At 33.2% G+C, this 21,507-nt stretch overlaps 2 protein-coding genes across 3 annotated transcripts; one reads left to right on the top strand and one right to left on the bottom strand.

Moving 5' to 3' along the window:
• Window positions 1-741: 741 nt before the first annotated feature.
• LOC133183298 (uncharacterized) lies at window positions 742-9,917 on the bottom strand. Its single transcript, XM_061318259.1, has 18 exons — window positions 9,608-9,917; window positions 8,096-8,140; window positions 7,892-7,999; window positions 5,300-5,338; window positions 5,043-5,114; window positions 4,691-4,818; window positions 4,187-4,347; window positions 3,701-3,791; window positions 3,248-3,396; window positions 2,945-2,988; window positions 2,740-2,850; window positions 2,561-2,647; window positions 2,314-2,422; window positions 2,080-2,222; window positions 1,596-1,996; window positions 1,198-1,295; window positions 966-1,025; window positions 742-870 (listed from the first exon to the last, which is right to left on the bottom strand). The coding sequence occupies exons 1-18, from the start codon at window positions 9,782-9,784 to the stop codon at window positions 845-847; spliced, it is 2,049 nt and encodes a 682-aa protein (XP_061174243.1). The 5' UTR covers window positions 9,785-9,917; the 3' UTR covers window positions 742-844.
• A 711-nt stretch (window positions 9,918-10,628) lies between these two features.
• On the top strand, window positions 10,629-21,449 carry LOC133181771 (intraflagellar transport protein 43 homolog A-like). 2 transcript variants are annotated; one of them, XM_061316360.1, is made up of 10 exons: window positions 10,629-10,734; window positions 11,028-11,150; window positions 12,789-12,850; window positions 12,997-13,029; window positions 14,858-14,893; window positions 15,839-15,888; window positions 16,261-16,333; window positions 17,607-17,682; window positions 18,041-18,103; window positions 21,027-21,449. In XM_061316360.1, the coding sequence occupies exons 1-10, from the start codon at window positions 10,690-10,692 to the stop codon at window positions 21,135-21,137; spliced, it is 672 nt and encodes a 223-aa protein (XP_061172344.1). In that variant the 5' UTR covers window positions 10,629-10,689; the 3' UTR covers window positions 21,138-21,449. The 2 variants fall into 2 exon arrangements, with proteins under 2 accessions (XP_061172344.1, XP_061172343.1); XM_061316359.1 differs by lacking the exon at window positions 14,858-14,893.
• The last annotated feature ends 58 nt before the right edge of the window (window positions 21,450-21,507 follow it).

Raw genomic sequence — 21,507 nt, 5'->3', positions numbered from 1 at the left:
TTCAAATAAGAGCTTAAAGGCAAACTACTAGTGCTCACGTCGAGTCATGGTTGAATGATTTTCTTCTGCAATTCCATTTCCGGACATTATTTAAAGCCCAGATAAATTCAAAACTATGTCAACCCTGATGAGAGCCAGTTGTAGTAGATCAATTAGAAATATGCGTTTCTTTTTCCTTTAACGATATATTTTTTCTATTGATCTTCATTCAAATTTTGAATAAAATCCCTAACATCGTTGTCGGTATGCGTTTCTTCCTCCTTTCAGTATAATATATGACCGACTATATTTTAAACAGGATAGTGTTAGATTAGTCAATTGTGGAATCCAATTAGGGATATGTAGTCCACTATTGAGCACCGATTATTGGGTCGATGATGACGATTATGCGATAACACGATGACGAGGTGCGATAAAACGATGAAGCGATAGTAAGTAATGCGTCATCGTACCATCCCTCCATCGTCATCGCTATCATACCATTGCGTCATCGCATTGCCACGCCATCACATCACCGATCGTCATCGCATTATCGTACTATTCACCCACACTTCGGTTGTGCGATAGTAAACTACACAGTCATGCATATCCGGATTCATATGGAATGGTACTAGTATTTTATATTCATTATATTATTTATATTATTTAACCTATAGTGTGAAAATAATTAAAGCCATGGATTTATTTGATACTTTAATTAAATTATCAACATACGTATTATGCAAACATAATAAAGTTTCTACTATCAACAGTTAACCTCCCACAATAAAAATGACGATAACAAAGTTTCCAAAATTCTTAGATATAAAAAAAAAATCCATAATTTTTTAACAAGAAAATGTCCTTAACGAGCAGCAAGGAGCTTTCGACCTGAAAAGGAAGAGAAAATCATTATTGAATTAGTAATATTATGAAACATCTTTTTCATAATGCCTGTATACATATGGACGTGTGCTTTGATTTACCTCCCGTCATGGACTCCGGTTTTATATAATCATCCATAGCAGTGGTTATAAAATTGTTTCCTAAAAGTAAAGTTCAGTAATTACAAACATATGCATTATAAGCAAATTCTTTTGCAAAATACTTCATAAATATTTATTTTTTTCGTGAATTTTCGACTTCTTAATTTGGATATACAAATATAATTATTTTGGAGTAATGTTTTCAAAATGTTCGAGAGTATTATGTACTTACTTCCGGAGTTGTCCGTATGGAACAGGTGCGAGCTGGCGATCTCTTTCCCCATCTTTTGGTTTGTGTCCTGGACCATCCTTAACTGGGCCTCTGTAAGTCTGTATAAAAAAGGGAAAACTTTTTGAAATCATACCACGTTTACCATATGCATTAGTGTATTGCACGACAATGTTACTTCAATACAAGCATCAAGATCGTGCTCTTCTGTATGCTGATTACTGTTACGATTAAACTGGACAAAAGCTATTAAAAATCGTGTCTTATTACCCAGTATAACTTAAAACATTGTCCGAATGGCATAATTGTTAAGAATTTGAATAAAATAATATGAATCAATAGTACTAGTTACACTATAATAAAGATGGTTGCCTATACTTGATTACTATTTGTCTACCCACCCTCTTCTATCTAATGATGGGTAATCTGCCTTCATCACAGAGGTCGTAAACGCATGTTCGGTGAGCGGATCCCGGTGAGCTGCACGAGCCATTAAACTCTCCTGCTTACTGACAACATATGGATCCGCCGCTTTTAGATCCTGGGTATTCTCACTCATTGAAACGTGCTTAAACTTTACTGACGCGTTCTTTTCAGTTTTCCCTGCTGGTGCCAGGAGCGCATCATTCTTTTTGTCCCCTTTGAATTTCATTTGCGTTTCTGAGGAGAAGTCCATGGGGTTATAGCCTACTGTGAAGTGTGTGCTCCTTCCGTCTTCTAGACGGGACTTGCAGAGCGAATTCTTAGCATGACGTCGATCTAGAGCGTGTCCACCAGACATGAAGGTTCCGATATAGTTGTTCTTAAAGGGAAAAAATTCATGAGCATTGTTTGATGCACATCATTACCAGCCTTAGTAATTATGTTAAATATTAATTATTTTACCTTGGCTTCCGACGTGCGGTTTTCAAAGGGAGGATAGGGAAGGGCATCGTTGGGAGTTAGATAATCAAACTCTACTTCCGGTCTGGACATGGGCTGCATTGGTCGATACCCAGCTGGTGGACCTTGGTAATCGGTGTGAGCCACTGAAACCAGAGAGCAAGTCATGCATTTAGTTTGACTTGTTTCTCTACATTATGAGATATGTACAAGAAAACCAGATATTTTGTTTCTTACATGATATTTGCCGATCAGATGTATGACGTGATCGATCGAAGCTGAAGATGACGTTATCAGTTTGACGCCGCTGAATGTTTACTTCCATTTGAGTCAGACCATCAGCATTCTAAAATTCAAAGTTTCCTCAAATATTGACGTCTTGTTATGATTGTAAGCGGAGACTAAAGCACCTTAACACTATCACAGAGAAATTGTACTCGGTCGTAAACCGTTTTGAGATTACAAACACCCATTAGCAACATACCAGGGTGGGAACTGCAGGAGTGTAACTGAAGTCCGTCTGGTTTGATGTCGACATCATTGGTGCATATGCGGGGTCGTTCTGAAGCAACTGCAGTGGAAAGTAAAGTTGAAAAATATTTTTTTTATTACTGAGTTAACTCAGAGTGATACTATAAATGTGCGCTTGTATTTTGAACTTACTCGTCCAGCGTCTGGCACAAGACATTTCTGCGGCGGCCCTCTTGATGCCATCGATCCGGGAGCAAAATCCTTTCCGTATACCGTGTGAATCGTGTTCGGGTCAGATCCAAACTGCAAATAAAAGTAATTTTTAACTTAAAACGTGCATATGTACAATTCTCCAGTGCATGCTTCTTGAAATATAACCAAGGAAATGCTTTTATACCTGAAAATGCGCTGACGTCTGATAGGTGCGTTCGTCTGAAGCGTCTGTAAGAAGAAACAAAATGGCCTGTCAGAATGTGAAAAGATAATTACTTTCGTTAAAGAAAACCCCGATGCATTATTTATTTCGGCCTCCATTATACCGGCTGGGGCCGTATACATGTACTCAGTTTAAAGCTGTATACATTTGTGCTGCACTTTTATTTGTTAAAAGTGGTGTAAGACCCTTCATCTAGATATATATCTACTCAGCTTTTGTTACTTTATAAATGCATTTATATAAAAAAAAAAAAAACTTAAGAACCTTTGAACACTTTTGGAACTGTCGTCTGCCGGGCATGTGCCGCTAGGTGATTGACACGAGTATGATCATCAGGCAGCGAGGACGATGACGTAGAACTCTCTACGCCGCTGTCTTCTGAATCTTCTTTCTTTCCTTTCTCGGACTTAATCCTATTAAAGAGATAAGCTTCAGGTTTACTTTCCTCCATTTTACAATTAGTACCAAAGTCGTCTGAAGCAAATTGAAAGGGGGGACGCTAAACTAACAAAAAACATTTGAGGGCTATGCCACAATTGGTAATGCTTATATTATGTCAGTGGGTAATGGCTAGCCCCCCCCCCCCCCCCCCCCCCCGGTTCCGATCTGTATCATCTCCAGCGTGGATTTTTTCTTTATATCTATTTATAAAGAGAACTTGCTTAACTTAGAAAATAAATCGATTGTTTTTGACGTTACACGCGGAAGTGAACTTACTGCGAGGCTTTCAGGGCCCGAGCCGCGTGCTCAGCTGGGGGCAAGGTTCGCGGTCCAAACTCATCATTCACTGTCGTCTGAAAATTCCCAACTGAAAAAAATCCAAAGAAATGAAATGAAAATAAAGAGATCAAATCAGACGCCGTTAACTTAGCATTACCAAGCTTCCTCTTTGTGGGCTGGCTGATACATGTAGAGATACTTTAAAGTATTTTTGACATTTTCAATAGGTTAGGGGACAAACATCTTACGTTTCAGGATTCTGTTTTTCCACAATGTGATTCGGTGTGTGTTTCCTTTTTGTTTTATTTATTGATTAGAGGCAAGGTTGACAGAACAAACATTTATATTAAAATACTAAATATTTTCTTCATTTCTTCAGAAAACCATAGGAAGATGGGACAATAACAGTTAGTGGCTGAGCGCTCGCCAATATAGCAGTTATTGTTAATTTATAAGCGATACATGGATATAAAAAAGCCTTACCAATTCCGTTGTAATCACCGGTCCGAAACACATTGGAATATTTTTCCATATCCTTCATCTTTTTGCTGACTTCTTTCCCCATGTTCCCCTTTTCTCTGATAAATCCGTCTGGGGCCCCTTCACGACCCACTCCGTAGACCCTCTGGTGCTCACTGAACAGTCTACATATAACATAAAATTGCTACATATTTAATAACACAACCCATGCAGGGCAAAGAACGAAAAGTCCACGGTAGTTTTCAATATAACAGACAGTGTTAATTGTCAATCACCGTGAGTTTATGTATGATCATGCGAGTAGCTTAATCACTGTGAGTTTATGTATGATCAAGTGAGTAGTTTAATCACTGTGAGTTTATGTATGATCAGGTGAGTAGCTTAATCACCGTGAGTTTATGTATGACCTTGCGAGTAGCTTAATCACTCTGAGTTTATGTATGATCAGATGAGTAGCTTAATCACTGTGAGTTTATGTATGATCAGGATAATACTAATTCGTCTTACTGTGGGACATCGCTGCCGAGCTTTATGTTCGTGCCCCTTTGTCTCCAGAATTTCTCAGGGTCCAGGGGAAGTTTAAGTTTAGAAGTGTTGACCCGAGGGTACAATGGAGCCAACGGATTATCTCGTATCTACAAGTATTTATAAAAAAAAAAATTAGGATTTTATACAAGTTTCACTTTCAGTTTCTTATTCATTAATGCATTACATGTATATATTTTAAAGAGTTGTCTTTCATTTGGCGCCGACTTTGAAGTTAAAATTCAACCTCACATATCTATACATGTAATGTGTGATTTTAATTGGAAAAAGCAGAATTGAATTGAAACTTTGCTATCGGTGTATAAATACTTACATCTGGTATATAAGACGACTTGTACTCCGAGTCCGCCATTTTTCTGCTGACCATATATCGAGGAGCCATATCCTGAAAATTCATTATGTTTGTTTTCAATTCGATTTCTAGTATTTGAGCACATGAAATTTACACGAGTGTTAAAAATTGAATGATATAAAAGACTCTTACAAACTATTAAGTAGAAGTATTTTAAAACATGTAAATTTTTAGATTATTCTTTTTCTATGACTTGTTCTGGGAATAATTTTACTTACCGGCCAGTTAATGATACCTGGATCTTGAAGAGTTTTGGGCTAAAAATGAAACAAAATGAATATTTCAAAAATCAGGCCAATTCATTTCTATCTTCCCCTTGTTTTGAACACCTATACAAGAATATTCCAGGAATATTTTGTTTATAATGTAAGATTTTGAATATATTTATTTCCTTTTTACATTTCTCGAAAATGTGTTGCATATTGACAGATAAGAATATACTTCGCATATTGCGTGTAATTATGTATTGATTCGAGAACAAAGTATAGAGTGTGTTTTTTTTATTCCTGGTCTGTATGTTTTTGTGAATGGACAGACAGGTTTCGCATGTAAGGTGGACTCTACACAGAGAGAAAACTCGGAATAGCTGAAACATATACCTCTCCAAATATAAATGCCGCCTTATCATCTCATTAATGGCATTTATATGAGAAAAAATAGCATTAACTTTAATGGTTCAATATCAGGGGACCAATTTTTCTTCGTCAGAAGTCAAAAATTGTAATATTGACACATTTCGTGTGTGCCACGGACATTTCTGGAGATCGCCCATAGGAATTATAAAAAAATTATAACGTTCGAAAGCAAAGTGCAAAGAAATTGTCAACTGTCGCTGCATGGAATATTTTAACTGCCTACGCATTTTGAGCTAATTTTAGGTTTTGGAAAAAAAAAAGAATCGGCATATTTCCGAGATGTTTGTCTGACAGAGTTCGCATAAATTGGAAGATTTTTGAGAGTTCTCTGTTTCATACCCACTAGTGTTGTCACTGTGTTGTCTACAGTGTTTATACTAAGCTATAGTAATAATAGCCTGTTATCGTTTCATAGTTAGTGACAACAACAGGTATACTGTACATTTATTTTTAGTGCCTTTCAATATTAACAGTTTTCAATTGCTAATGAGTGCATGACTATTAATTGTACGTCTGTCTTTGTTAATCTCCGTAAGTGTTACATTTGTCTACTTATACTCCAATACTAACATGATGATCTGTTTTCAAATTTAAGAAGGCTATAGTGATTTTAAACATTGCACTGATGTGTACTTATGTCGGATCCGCCTCGCATCCTGTGTACCCGACAAAATTATATTTCTAAGAAGGGGGCGGGGCCGGGGCAGTGTTGTTCCAGTGAATTACATGTATTATAGCCCAGCAGTACCTTTAATATATTTTATTTCAGATCCTCAAATTTGTTCATTTATTGTATATACAAATAGGTAAAATATGCATACATTACTCATCTAGTCATATTTTTACATAGCTAAGGTGAATATTTTGTTATTAGAATATCTGGTTGAATCAAAGTTTTTAAAAACACCAGCAACTGAGTTAAACAAAGGGATTTTCATATACATGTATAAAGACTATTGACCTTGTGTTATATTTAAACTAGATTTTTTTACTCATGTATTTTGAAACAGGAGAAGGTTATGTTACCTATTTCAGCAGCACGTTGCTATAGTAACCCGAAATTAATGGCTGTCCCTTTCCCCTTTGGGACTTACCAAAGGACTGCTCTTTATGAGAGGATGCATTTGTCTAATTGTAGAATATCTCTTTCTTCATGTGGGTGTGTGTGAGTGTGTGTATTTGCCCTAATGTATGCATGATTTCTATAGCTTTGTATGTATATCTATATATTTGTATCTCACTATAGTGTTTATTAAGTGACGTTGTTTTTGTTAACTCTGTGTGTTTGTATATACCTTATTGTTCTGTGTGCTTGTATATACCTTACTGCTCTGTGTGTTTGTATATACCTTACTACTCTGTATGTTTGTATATATATATACCTTACTGCTTCATGTGTATCTCTGTTTGTATATAAATAGTACCTTACTACTCTGTGTGTATGTCTGTTTGTATATACCTTACTGTTCTGTGTGTTTGTCTGTTTGTATATATCTTACTGCTGTGTGTTTGTATATACCTTACTACTCTGTATGTTTGTATATACATGTATACCTTACTGCTTCATGTGTATCTCTGTTTGTATATAAATAGTACCTTACTACTCTGTGTGTATGTCTGTTTGTATATACCTTACTGCTCTGTGTGTTTGTCTGTTTGTATATACCTTACCACTCTGTGTGTTTGTCTGTTTGTATATACCTTACTGCTCTGTGTGTAGGTCTGTTTGTATATACCTAACTGTTCTGTGTTTATGTCTGTTTGTATATACCTTACTGCTCTGTGTGTTTGTCTGTTTGTATATACCTTACTACTCTGTGTGTATGTCTGTTTGTATATACCTTACTGCTCTGTGTGTTTGTCTGTTTGTATATACCTTACTGCTCTGTGTGTTTGTTTGTATATACCTTACTGCTTCATGTGTATGTCTGTCTGTATATAAATAGTACCTTACTGTTCTATGTGTTTGTTTGTATATACCTTACAACTCTGCATGTTTTTTCCTTTGTTTATACCTTACTGCCCTGTATGTTTTTCTGTTTGTATATACTTGTAAGTGTGTATACATTGTGTGTGTGTTTTTATATACCTTACTGCTCTGTGCGTTTGTATTTTTTTAATTTACTCTTCGTTTATATTTACGTAACTACAGGATGCGGATATTTGCGTGTATACCTTACTATAGGACTGCTCTGTGAAGTCAGACTTGGTCGTACTTTGTTGGTACGTCTCCGTGGGAACCAGACCTCCGCTGTCGTTTCCAAGATAGAAATGATGATCCAACTGTAAAATTTTATGATAGTTATATAATTCACTGACATTGTGGATTCATCTTTTGGTACATGCAAGCAGCAGGTATATTTTACACATACGACTTACCTGTCCATGTTGCTCCTGTAGGGCTGTTGGATCCAGAGATGCACCCTGTATAATGATATTGGTACAGAATCATTACCACAGACTGACTCACAAACAAACATGAAGAATAAATAATAATGTTTTAATTACATTTGGTACTATCAGTTAAAACTCATCTGTCTAATTTTTATCCACAAAAATGCGTTAATGTATCAAAAAAAATAAAATAAAATAAATAAAAAAAAATCGCAAGTACCAGGTCCCCTTTCCCATTGTATGTCTTTTTACCTCCCTCGTTTCCTTGCTGTATTTTTCAACGAGAGAAACCGGTAGGTTGTAAGAACTTGTTACCAATAATTAAAGGAATATGTTCAAAATAATCAAGAAATTTTACTTATTGTAAAGATAAGCAAGAAATTATATACTAGTATATTGCATGCGTGGAAGAAGGGTTATCCATGCACTATATGAACCTGTCTCGGACAGAAAATGAGTCATATGAAGTGTGCAAATTGTACAAATGGTCCATATCATTTCCCCAATTGTGCAACACTCAAAAACTACTCTGAAACTATTTTGAAAAGCATGGATGATATTGCATGATTCAAATTTTATGTACAAAAAACGACACAAACATAATTCTTTTATCGATTGTAACGTACCGTGTTTTGGCTCTTTGGCTACAGAAAAGACACCTATATGTTTATTTTACGTAATAGATGGTGTTCTCTCAATAATGCCCCCTCCCGCTTTCAAAGACAATATTACAGTAATAATCAACTGTTTTTCAATTTTAATAAGTTCAGTATACTTCATTCATGCACGATTTACATAAAAAACATAAAAGCATTGCAAAAGTACTGCACATAATAATTTTGAAATTATTAATTATTATGTCTGTTTCGCACCCACTTAATTTACTCAAACTGTGTTCAAAATAGTCAAGATTGCAAATCCTGTCCGCTTTATCGATGGTTGTAGTAAATGATCTTTGATTAATGAACGATATCCAATGTTCCGGAAAAACGTCCATTGTGTATGTGTTATTTCTACCACAAACCAACTGCAGGTTTTCTTTGATAAGATTGTGTTTCACGCTGTATATATTTAATCTATATCCCTTTTCCAGCCCAGATCGACTCAATGAATGTATTTTAAACTGATTAAAGAACTCATTTGTCGTTCATTACAAGTATTTTAAGTCCGTGTCGATGGATTATTTTTCATATTCACCAAACAGTCGAGAACTGTATTATAAATTTTATTCATTGAATGAGAATTTTCATTTTTATTTGAAAAAAAAAAAAATATTATCATAATATTATATGTCAGGTTAAATAGTTAAAATCAAGTTAGAATCCTTTTTACGAACTAATTGCATTCACTTCTACAGATGTTCTATATTCAGGTTTTAGCAACTAAAATTGTTACACTGTAAGATCATTGATTTTCAAAAGTGTCTATCAATAATTCTACTATACAAAGTCCAGAAATGGATTAAAGAAACTTATAATTAATGAGATATACACTCACAGGAAAGTCCCGCCCGTAACTTGTGTCAAATATCCCATCTTTGAGCTTGTTCGCGGTGAAGTTATATTCTCCATCTTTAAGGACACAGCTTTTTGATAGTTTTTCTCGAATTTCCTGGACCTTAAGGTTTCGGGAGGGTCCATACAACCTCATCCGTCTTTCGGCAGGAGTTTCCATAATTTCTCCTGAGTTTTCTTTGAGGCAGAGAATACACAAGTGGGACAAGCACAAGAGACAGAAAACGAAATATTTTTTTCCTCTCAGTAAATTACATTTTGGTCACCCAAATCTAAAAAAATGTGATTTAAAATAAAGCCAGCTGATAGTGAGGAAATAATGTATAGTTCCTACTGTGACCTCACGCTATTGTCTTGCGTCACCGTGACAACGACCCCCTAATCTGGCGGGTAAGTAATTAAACACCTTTAATCCTACTACTGTAGTACACTTCTAATGAATTAAATATATCCCGTGGTGGTCTTTTGATAGATTGACAATTTCTTTTTCAGTTGTTAATTTTAAAAGTAAGCGTCTTTTTTCACTGATAGAGAAAATTAATTATTAATTAAGAGCAATAGGGATAAAAATAGAATATAATTATATATAGTACAATTCTTGGAACAGTGGAGTTCGGCTGCAACCCCCCCTCCCCAAAAAACACTTTTTCCCTTTGTATGCTCTCTCTCTCTCTCTCTCTCTCTCTCTCTTGATTTAGATAAATAGTAGAGATTGTTCCAGATTATCAGGTTGACATCCTCCCTCCGTGTCTCTATTGTGTTTTACGGTCGCTTATAAAATCAATATTTCGGCATAAAAATTGCTATTATGTTTATGATTTTCATTCAGAATTTTATAATGATTTATTTTGAAACTGTTTTTACGTCAGATTATACAAAAATTGATTATGACTATCTCGGATTTTGGCTAACGATAAGCCTTGGTTCTTTTGGTATGTTAACACATTTATTTCCGGTAACATTCTTTTGGGTGATACTTGTTATGTAGTAACACAAAATAGATACTATAATAGTAAAGTTTTTTTTTTAATTTACAGAGCTAAAAAATAATAATCTTTCTTGACGATGGATGATGAACTGGATTTTGATTCTGCTGCTAAACCTTCAAGGGTAACGTTGGCATTTCTTATAACTATATAAACTCTCATGGCTTTAATAATACACTCTTAAACATGAAATTATGCATATACAGATTATACTCGTATTATGTGCTAGCAGTCATATACATCTATTGTTTAATGTTACTAACTTATGTTGCGTTTTTAATTGAACATTGAATTAGGTTAGTTGATCCTTCCATCTACCTGTCTACAGCCATTGTTGCATCAATAATTTTATAAACATTAATTTCATCAGAGACATAATTTGAATAACAATATGTCTCTTATTTCATGGCATTTCAGGATGTAAAACGAGGTCGAAGAGCAGGTGTTTCAAATCCGAGGAATCCTCCGGATGCCCCAGCCTTTGAAAGCCCTGCAGATTCCCCAAAACCCACACGATCTCAACCAAGAGATGAAGATGAGGTAATCACTACATTTTATGCTGTATTATTTCAATGGTTGTTAAGTGAATATATGTTAGAATAATTTTAAAGGTCTAATAAGAATAAAGATGCTGTGACAGTTCACATGTTTATTTAAGTAATCATCTGGATTGAGCCTTAAAATTGGAATTATAAATACATATAAATCTGCAAAGCAAGTAATTACAAACATAAACACACATATATCACATGAAATATAATGGTGTGACATAATGATCAATATTATGCTTTCCTTCATGATAAGTACAGTACAGCACTCTGAATAAAGGGCAATAACTCTTAATTTCAACTGAACATATTCATAGGACTTTACAGATAAAACATAAAAATAGAAATAAAAATGGATTTCGGTAATTAAGCTTGGTAGATCAAAAATATTTGTCAAACACACCTTATAGCCAATTCAAAGTAATAAAAAATAAATAAAATATATAATACATGTTCTTATCAAAGACAATGTGTTTGGGGGCTTTTAAATTACTGAATTTACGTCAAATCATATGGTAACCCAGCACCTAGTCATCAAAATAATGTAAAACAGTTCAAGGTGCTGCATATACATTAAATATAGTTTTTAACATTCAGATTATTTAAAACCAATTGGTATTTTAATCAAGCAAAATAATTAATTTATTCAAGTCTTTAGCTTTAGATAAACTTTATATATTTACTTTAAATGTCATAGTCAAAAGTATAGAGAATTAAATAAACAACAAAATAAGTAAAATTAGTAAGAGAAAGCTAATTTGCTGCTATCAAGACTAAGGTCTGGGTAGAAAGTAAAAGGCATGGTCTGCATGAAATAAATTTACCACCTGACTGACCAGTTAAGCTATATACATATGTATACAAAATGACCTAACCAATAGCAGGACAGGGCAAGACCTCAATTTTAATGATAATATATCACATGACACTTCCAAACTGTACAAAACAACACAACCCTATGGCCAGGTAAACATGAAAAGAAATTAATGAACACATTTAATATTTTCACAAAATCTTATTTATCTGACCTTACTACAATAATGTGCATTCAAGTTTTGTCAAAATTAAATTTAAAGCATGTTAATAAGAGTTTATTTTGAAGACTGCTTTATTATAAATTGCATTGTTGTAATAAGTTGACAGTGCAACTGTTGGGGAGAGCACAGTTGTGTATAACTTGATAACCAACCTATTGATTTTTAACTTATATTTGCCTCTTCCAACTGCACTAAACATTTGTAAGGGGTAGACTGTGCCATTACATGACTTTGTGCATTAGTTGTATTTCCATAATGAAGTCCGAAAAGTGCAAATTTTTAACAAAGAATGTTTAATATACTATCTATCTGCAATATCAATTAAATCAAGGTGTGTTTATTTTTTGAGAAATTTTTGTTGTTACCGTGAGAACATAGTTTGTGGTGAGATGCAATTTGCAAAGGATTGGGAGTCAAGAGGTAAATGTGGAAAAAATCATTTGGATCAATGTGCACAGTCGGAATTTTCTCTTCACCCAGGTTTGCTTTAAGAGGTTCCAGTGGGAGTGGCACTTTGCATCATTTGCTGCACTAGCTATAAATGTCTTGTTTAAATTGTTTGATTCAATGAAATTATTTTTGTTTTTTTGCAGGGTGGACCACCTCCAAAGCCAAACAGGGTTTCTGGATGGGGAGAGGAGAATCCCAGGAAAAGGTTCACTTCTGTTAGAATTATTTTTCAAAGAGAAAATACATATTTTGATCTATGTCAGTTGTACACTGTAGTTATTTTTATATCATATTCAATTTACAATTATGATCTGTTTTTTAAAGTTTTTGTTATTGTTATTTTTGTTTTAGTCGAAAACTCGGAGAAGGATTTGACTTTGATGAGTGAGTACATCTATAACCTAGATGCTTATTGTGTTGCTAAGGAATAGATAGTATAGTATATATAACATATTTGCATAATTACTGTAGATTGTTCTGGTTTGTATTATTGATAAGAAGACGTGCAGTTTGTTATGACTCTATGTAGAAGTCAGAGTAGTGTTTGAAGTAAGATAATTATTATATTTTACATTTGTAGAACACAGCATATGTTTGTACACAGTATTTACATTAAAAACATGTCTCATATAAAATTATTGTTGTTAGGTTGTACTATTTCAATGTATTTTAAATTTTAGCACTAATTCTTGAGGAAAAAAATCTTGCTTTATAAAGACTGTGACAATTTCCCCATAAAACTACAAAAGAGAATCCACAGTGCTATCCATTTTTGCTACCAGATAGTTTTTGATAATATTCTGAACTGTTTTCTCCTTTCTTTTACTTTCAGTGGCAATAAGTAAGCTGCATGTTGCAATGTATTACAGATATTTTTCTTTCTGTTGATCTTGCACACCTCCTCTGTAGTGGAGGCTTCAGTTACAACATCTCTCACCAAGCAGCTACTTTATATAATTAGAGAGAGAAGTTCACCAACTAGCTTTCAGCTTTCTCTGTTACCTTACATATAAGAATTATACTCAGCTCTCTCTAAATAAAAGGATGGGATTTAATAGGTTATTTATCATACACAATAACCCATATAATATGCCTCCGTTTTCCCCTTTTGTATTAAGATATGTAAGTTAAATACATATAATCACCATCCAAATACTGTAAAGTAAAACATACTTTATTCCACGGGTCATAATTCCGGGAAATCACAATTTCTATTCAATCCGCTAGTAAAAAAATCTTCGGATTTCTTGGATAGTCATTATATGTCCTCGATGAATCTTACGTATGTTGTAACAAATTGTGACAGCATGCAAAGTGGAAATTTATCCCACGTTGAAAAAAGTATGTTTACAGTTTCTGTTGTTGATGAAGGGTCTTCTACTTTGATTTGATGTTTTAATTTCTGTGTTAAGAATCATTTGAAAGGAATGGTCAGATCTATCCATTTTAGGATTTGGGTTCTGTATATCTGTCCTATGTCTGTGACATCAGTATTCTGTTTTTCAAACTTGAATCTGTAACTCTCTCTGGGTATGAACAGAATCATTTACCATTTTAAGGAGATGACTTTAGTATTATTTAACATTTGTGATAAAGGGTAAAATGTAATTTTCCTTTTGCAATAATGTGCCTTGAGTAAATTTGTTTTAAAAATGAATTATAAGTATACTAAAATGTAATGTCTAATTCATGATAAAATAATTCATTTTTGTGTTACCAAATATAATTTGAGACGATTATCTTTTATATTTTTGCACTACTCACATACACCGAAATGCAATATGAAAATATTAAAAATTTGCAGTTTCTGTTTCAATTTTGAATACATATATATGTTTCTATCATCATTCTGATGTTTATATTTGTTTTGATTTTTGCATATTTAAGAATTGCATGCAGATTGGTTAATGATAGTTATTATTCATGCACTGGTCATATTTAAACAATGTGAAAGTTTGATGTAAAGAATGTTTCATCGTTGGTAACCCACAAATGATTCATGTTGATTCTCTCTATCATCAGGACTCAAAACCGTGGTTTGTGACGATGAGAAAGTTTATGAACAGTGACAAAGCTAATGATATTTTTCAGCTTCATGATGCATGTAATAGCTAGCCATAATTTAATTTGTACACACAGTAATTTGATTTCAATTGAAATGCACTGCTTGTTTAATGTGTAGAACTTTACCATTGAGTTTGTTTTTGAACAGTGATTTGCTGGATGACATTGACAGTCGTTTATTTGGGTAAATCCCGAGTGAGCCTGTTGCAGTGATCCCTTGTAAAAGTGACAGAGCAAATTTTCACTCAATATTTGTTTGCTGCACAGAATCATTTGAGTGTAGAGAAACCCAAATGTGTTAAACTTATTCAAGTCGTAAAACCATTACATAAAGTAAATGAATCATATATCTATATATGTGTAATGAAATTGAAGAATATATACTTGCATATTATTTTGATACAATCCTATTACATATTTAGTGCTAGACTACTCTTTTAATGATTTATTTATTTTAATATTTAGCTTACGAGTAATTTCTTTCACAAATTTTAAAAAGTATAAAAATTTACTCTCAAGACATTAAAAGCATTTCATATAAAGAACTGAGTGTTTGAAAATTGTCAGAAGTTTAGGAAAAAACATAATATGTCAATAAATATTGTGTCAATTAGTGTTCTATGAGACCTCTAGTTTTACAACCACACACCAATCCTCACTCATAGCAGACCAAGAATTGAAGTACTTACCTAGATGTCCTTGCTTAACCATGAGACTGCACCATAAAAATGTGCACCATAGAAATTTATCTTGCCGATACATGAAATGCATGTTTCAGTAATTTGGCATATGTATGGAATTTTTACAGAGTAAACATTTTGACAACTCAGTTTTTGAAGTTTAACTTGTTAAGGTTTATACTGCACAAATATAATTCTAGGTTCTTATATTTTTTAATGGTGAAATGCATTTATGATATATAATTTTTCTCCATTGGAACCTATTGTTGATTACATGTCTGTATTCTTGTATTAAGATAAATTTACAATGTATAAATTTTCCTCCATTGGACCTTACTGTTGATTACATGTCTGTATTCTTGTAGTAAGATAAATTTCCAATATATAAATTTTTCTCCATTGGAACCTATTGTGAACCTATTGTTGATTTCATGTCTTTATTGTTGTAGTGAGAGATTGAGGCCTCATTCACCTGATAAAGAGGAAGATTCTGACACAGGTTACTATTAATTGAAAGGCCTTATTTAAAGTACAAAAATTCTCATGCAGAAATTTAAATGATAAATATCTAGCATACATTGATTTGTTCACATCTTCATAGAGTATACTTCACTAATGCATTAGGCAAAAGATTTTTTGCTTTACCTGCAACTTCAAATGTCAATCTTCAGAATTTTTCTACCTCATTGTTTCTTTGTCTAGAATATTTAAAATTGACAAAGGTTTACTTTTATTGGTGTACCACAGAATGTAACATTATAACAATGATGTTCATATTTAGTTCAGTTATGTTAATAACAGTTATCAAAGAATCTTCTGTGCAGAGCTAAGTAAGTGTTAAGTAAAGGTAACCTAGCTATTACCTTACTAGATATCCCAGTGATTCCTGATCTTGAAGAGCAACAGGATGAGGACATGACAACAAAGATCGCCATGGCACCAAAGTAGGTTTTTAAGTTAAATTGCTATGAATAGAGTAGAAATAGTTGTTGAAAAAATTGGTACAAGCTAATTCAAAGAATTATGGTCCCCTGCTTTCAGTGTCTTAGTGGTTTGGATGCAACGATTTTATGGCATATTTTAACTGTCTTGTTTGTGTGTCTTTTAAACTTATAGATCAAAATCATGAAGTCAAAAATTGATATACGTTTCTAAGAGGTTATTGTCATAAGTAACATACATGCAGAATATCAAAGTCCTATCTTCTCTCATTCAGAAGATATTACCAATGGAAAAAGTAAAGACTGTAGGTGAAACCTATAGGCCAAGGTCACAAGGTCAAAAACTAGAGTACATTTGGAAAGGTTTTGAAATAGGTGATGCACATTACATATAAATGCCCCATCTTCTCTCATTCAAAAATCGGCAATGTTAAAATTTTAGAAAATTAGGTCAAACTTCAAGGTCAAGGTCAAAAGGTTAAAAATCATAATACATTTGGAAAGGTCTTGTCACAGGTAGTGTACATGTCAAATACGAATACCCTATCTTTTCTCCTTCAAAAGTCAGCAGCAGTGATAAATTTTTTGAAAATAAGTTCAAATTTGAATGTCAAGGTCACAGGGTCAAATATAGCACATTTGGAAACTTCTTGACACAGATAATGCACTTGTCAAATATGAACGCCCTATCTTCTGTCATTCAAAAATTATAATCAATGGGAAAATTTTTGAAAATTAGGTTAAGGTCAAGGTCATGGGTAAAAAAATCGTAGAATGCTTGGGAATGCCTTGTCACAGGTAATAATTATATGTATGGAATAAATGGTCCTCTAGTAAACTGTTTGTTTTATACTCATTATTTACTGTAAATCACTTATGTTTGTGGGGTCAGATTTTTGTGGTTTGCAGGGAAACAAAAATTGGTGTATGGGGATTTAATTTCTAGAGGAAGTGAAGAGTCATTTCATATTTTAAATTTTCCCCAGGGATAGGGTGGGGCCACTTTGGGTGATCAAAGTTTTACAAAGGAATACTTAGGAATAATATCTAAAAACCTTCTACAGAACTACCAGTCATGTTCGTAGGTAGATTTCTTCATGTTTACTGTTATTTTCATCATCCATAACACATTTACTGAGTAACTGGCTTTTTTTTTAATTAATAGCAAATTCTTTTATTTCTTTTTCTCAACAGATTGGACTCAGTTGTCAAAGTAACAGGAAAGAATCTCGTTTTTATTCATATTTATAAAGGAAGATTTTGTGTTGCCTTTCAGTGTGGCAGTCAACAGAGTGGCTACGTACCGGGAGCTTGACCATGACCTTCAGAAACAAGCTGCTTTTCTAACACTGGTCAGTTGACTTAAGTGTTTTTAATCCCTATTCAGAAAATTTTATACATGCAATTATTTATCATTCTGTATGATATTCTTTAGTCACCATCTATGACCTTATTAAGAGCCTGAATTCACTACAAGCAAGCATGTAGAAGCATGTTTTACTGTACATTTTCTTTCCTTATATCATCTTACATGGGATGTTTATCTTAATAGTTACAGGTTGAAATCAGAAAATGTAAAAAAAAAAAAAAAAAAAAAAAACAATTTTGTGCAAGAGAGTTATTGTTAGCTTAATATGGAATGTGAAAAAAAAGAATTTTTTTTTAAAAACTGTCATGCAGCACTGAATGTTTTTAATAATTCTGCCACAGGACAATGAGATTGACCTAAAGTTACTGACCAAGTCCTTGTCAGCTGACGCTGATCTATTTGAAGTGAGTAGTTTTTTCATTCATTAAGACTCCTTTACACACATGGAGATTATTGATAAACCTTTGGGTGATTTAAAACTTATAAATGTCCAATCTTTCAGCAATCCCTGAAATCTCAGAAAATCAGCTTTTGTGCAAACATTCAGGGAAATTGTAGTGATTTGCAGTCACTTCGTACACAAACCGAGTCGCACACAAACCAACTCGTATACAAAAAGTCAACTCGTACACAAAAAAAAGTCAACTCGAATACAAACCAGAAGTCAACTGGTACACAACTCATACATACGTTTTCCTATGTGATTTAAGGTAATATTTGCCATAGTTTCCAAAAAAATTGAGAAGTCAACTCGTACACAAATGTGTTTTCTGTACATTTTTAACTTAACTTAACTTTTATCTTAATCTTAATTGGCTATACACATCAAAGACACATTGCTTAACTATAACATATTCTCTAATTGTATCAACATTTTGGCACATGAGTTAACTAAATCAAGATTGTCAAATTCATTCTTAATTCTTGCATTAATTCTTAAATAAACGGAATTATCTTAAATAATTCTTATATTGTATATTTAAATATTTTATTTGTTAAATATGTAGTTGAAAAACTTAATTCAAATGGATTTCTAATTGTCAACAGAATTGATATATGTAGTTTTTATATTTCTAAAAAGTTTTCTGTTATGCAAGTAATGCATGTTGATGAAGAATATAATATTTTATAGCATCCTAATTTATTATGTTTCTAATTGTCAACAGAATTGATATAGGTAGTTTTTATATTTCTAAAAAGTTTTCTGTTATGCAAGTAATGCATGTTGATGTAGAATATAATATTTTATAGCATCCTAATTTATTATGTTAAATAGATATATAGTGTAGATAGTAAATTCGATCTAAATACATGGTAAGAATTTAATGGTATACTGTATAACACATTTTTCTTGCACTTATCTAAACTTATTTAAATGAAAAAAGTTTTAAAAACTTACCGTCTTGCTGCAGGAAAGACAACTCTCTCGAACCATGGTGAAGTATAAGGAATGAAGAAACTTGGAGACGTTTTCGATACATATAGTATCTCATAATTAAAGGATACCGAATTATGAGCATCTCGTAATTAGCGTTTTTCGCAGATCCAAGAAACCACCGCGCGGATGTTGGTTTAACAATACTTCTTTGATGTCTTTGATGTTCCTATCCTATCAGGGAAGTTGAATTATTTAAATATTTAGGGAAAAAAACTTAAAAAACTTAAAGAAAAGTAACACTTTGTGTTATCAAACATTATTTGTATAAAATTAAATCATAACGATTGTATATAAATGTTGTGTACGAGTTGACTTCTGGTTTTTGTGTACGAGTTGACTTTTTGTATACGAGTTGGTTTGTGTACAACTCGGTTTGTGTACGAAGTGACTGGACACCATTGTAGTGTGCTTAATGTGCAATGAAAAATGGAGAATAATGCCACAGCAGTCTCTTAGATTTCACTCCAGTCTTGATTTCAATGATCTCATAAGCAGACATTGATCTCCCATAGATCTCCACTGTAGTCTCCAGTAAGCTCAACTTGTCTGTCAGTAGTCTCTCACAGATCTGTCACACAGACCTGCCTACTTTCCTGATTTACCCATAATTTTTACAATTTTTGACCCCCTAATTAACCTTTAAAAATTGAAGGCCAAAACTCCTGATCTTCGAATTTTCATCAGTTTTGTTTTTAAAATTATTGCCAAGAGAAGTTCAGCAGTATGGTTACTCGAGTGATAGAAAATTGTCATAAATCAAGCATTTTTATCACAGATATCTGTCCAATGAACAGGCAAAAATGTCCAGACTAAAATTGACAACTTGTGAAGTTGTTCAGTGTCATCATATATATTTTGAGTATTACATTAAAGCATGTTCTCTGAGTACAATATTCAGTTACTTTCTTTTTTATGTGAATACTGTTGTATTTTTTTGCATTAAATGTATATAATCTTCTGCATAAAAGTCACATCTTATGGACAGACTGGTAGAAAAGTACAATTACAATTGTTTGGGGTAGGCAGGTCATTGTCAGATATATCTACTTTTAGAAGTTCAAACCATTTTGTGTATTTTTAAAGACCTCTGAGAGACTTCTTATTTTTGTGATGATTGACAGACTGTTTTAGGTAGTGTGAAAACTTTGAGACCAAGGAGATCTCTGGGAGATTATTAAGAGATCATGGCGATTACTGATTTGACCATTCTAAGATATCACTGAGAATTTATGAATGTTCAGCAATCTCTCAAAGTTCCTCACTTTTGTGTAAAGGAGATTTTAGGCATTATTTTCATTTCTGTACATTATACCAGGGATGTTTATTCTGACAGGGTTGACAACTCCTTGAGCACCATGTTTATTTGCCCAAAACATTGCACACAAGTTTTTCAAACTACATTTATTCTCATCAAAAGTTTGTTTTCTGATAAATGTAATCTGTTCTTTTTGGTTATTGGAATGGATTTTTAATAAATTTTTAAGCATACATTGTAAAATAAATATAAAGCAAACAACCACCAAAGAAATCAAATTCTCAAAGAAATCAAATGTCTGGCAAATTCTCAGAAATACGGATAATCAGGGGACCTGTTGATCCTGAATATACAACATAATTGTACTAAGATGAGGAGTTTAAACAGTGCCAAAACAAATCTTCAATAATTTTTTGATCGATAAGGTTTTGTTCTGAAATATTTGATAGCATAAGAAATATATTTTATTTAAAACTGACTTGTGAAATCCTGCAACATATGGGAAAGTTGCCTATCCCGTGAGTATATAGGTCCTTTATTATACATGTCAAATATTTCTGTTTTTGTTTCTGTATAATTTCCTTGTATATTTAGCGAGATTCCTGATATAAATTGTTGATCTTTTTCCCACTAGGAGGACCGGCCTTGGGATTGGGATCGGCTGTTTACGGAGGTGACATCAGAACTGTTTACACAGACCGAGCAGACGGAGGAAAATGACTTCGGGGATCAAGTTCTACCTTAGGACTGCTAACATGAGACTTGTTGCAGGGCTTCTGCAATGCAAAGGGCCTTGTTTAAAGATTTAAGTACATATGTACAACCACTTTGTTAGTTATTTTCAAAACTTTCATTGATTTATGTGGTCTATATTGTTCGCCTTTACAACAATTTGATATATTGTTGAACTTTGCACCATCTTAGGGAACAGTATTTAATACAAAGTAAAATGTACAGATGTAAATCTGTGTGTACCTGTACTTCTTGTTTTATGTAATTGAATATTGAAGGTTTTACAGCATCCGTCCATACATGTAAATTAAAATTGAAGACTTGATTTGTTGGTTATTAATAAGAAGAGAGATACAGATAGTAAATCATTTTTACAACAGTAG

This window comes from Saccostrea echinata, unplaced genomic scaffold (genome assembly GCF_033153115.1).
Source record: "Saccostrea echinata isolate AGI-Se365-2 ecotype Australia unplaced genomic scaffold, CSIRO_AGI_Sech_v1 ptg000009l, whole genome shotgun sequence".
NCBI classification, from domain to species: domain Eukaryota; kingdom Metazoa; phylum Mollusca; class Bivalvia; order Ostreida; family Ostreidae; genus Saccostrea; species Saccostrea echinata.
This window is presented reverse-complemented; position numbering and strand designations above follow the sequence as displayed.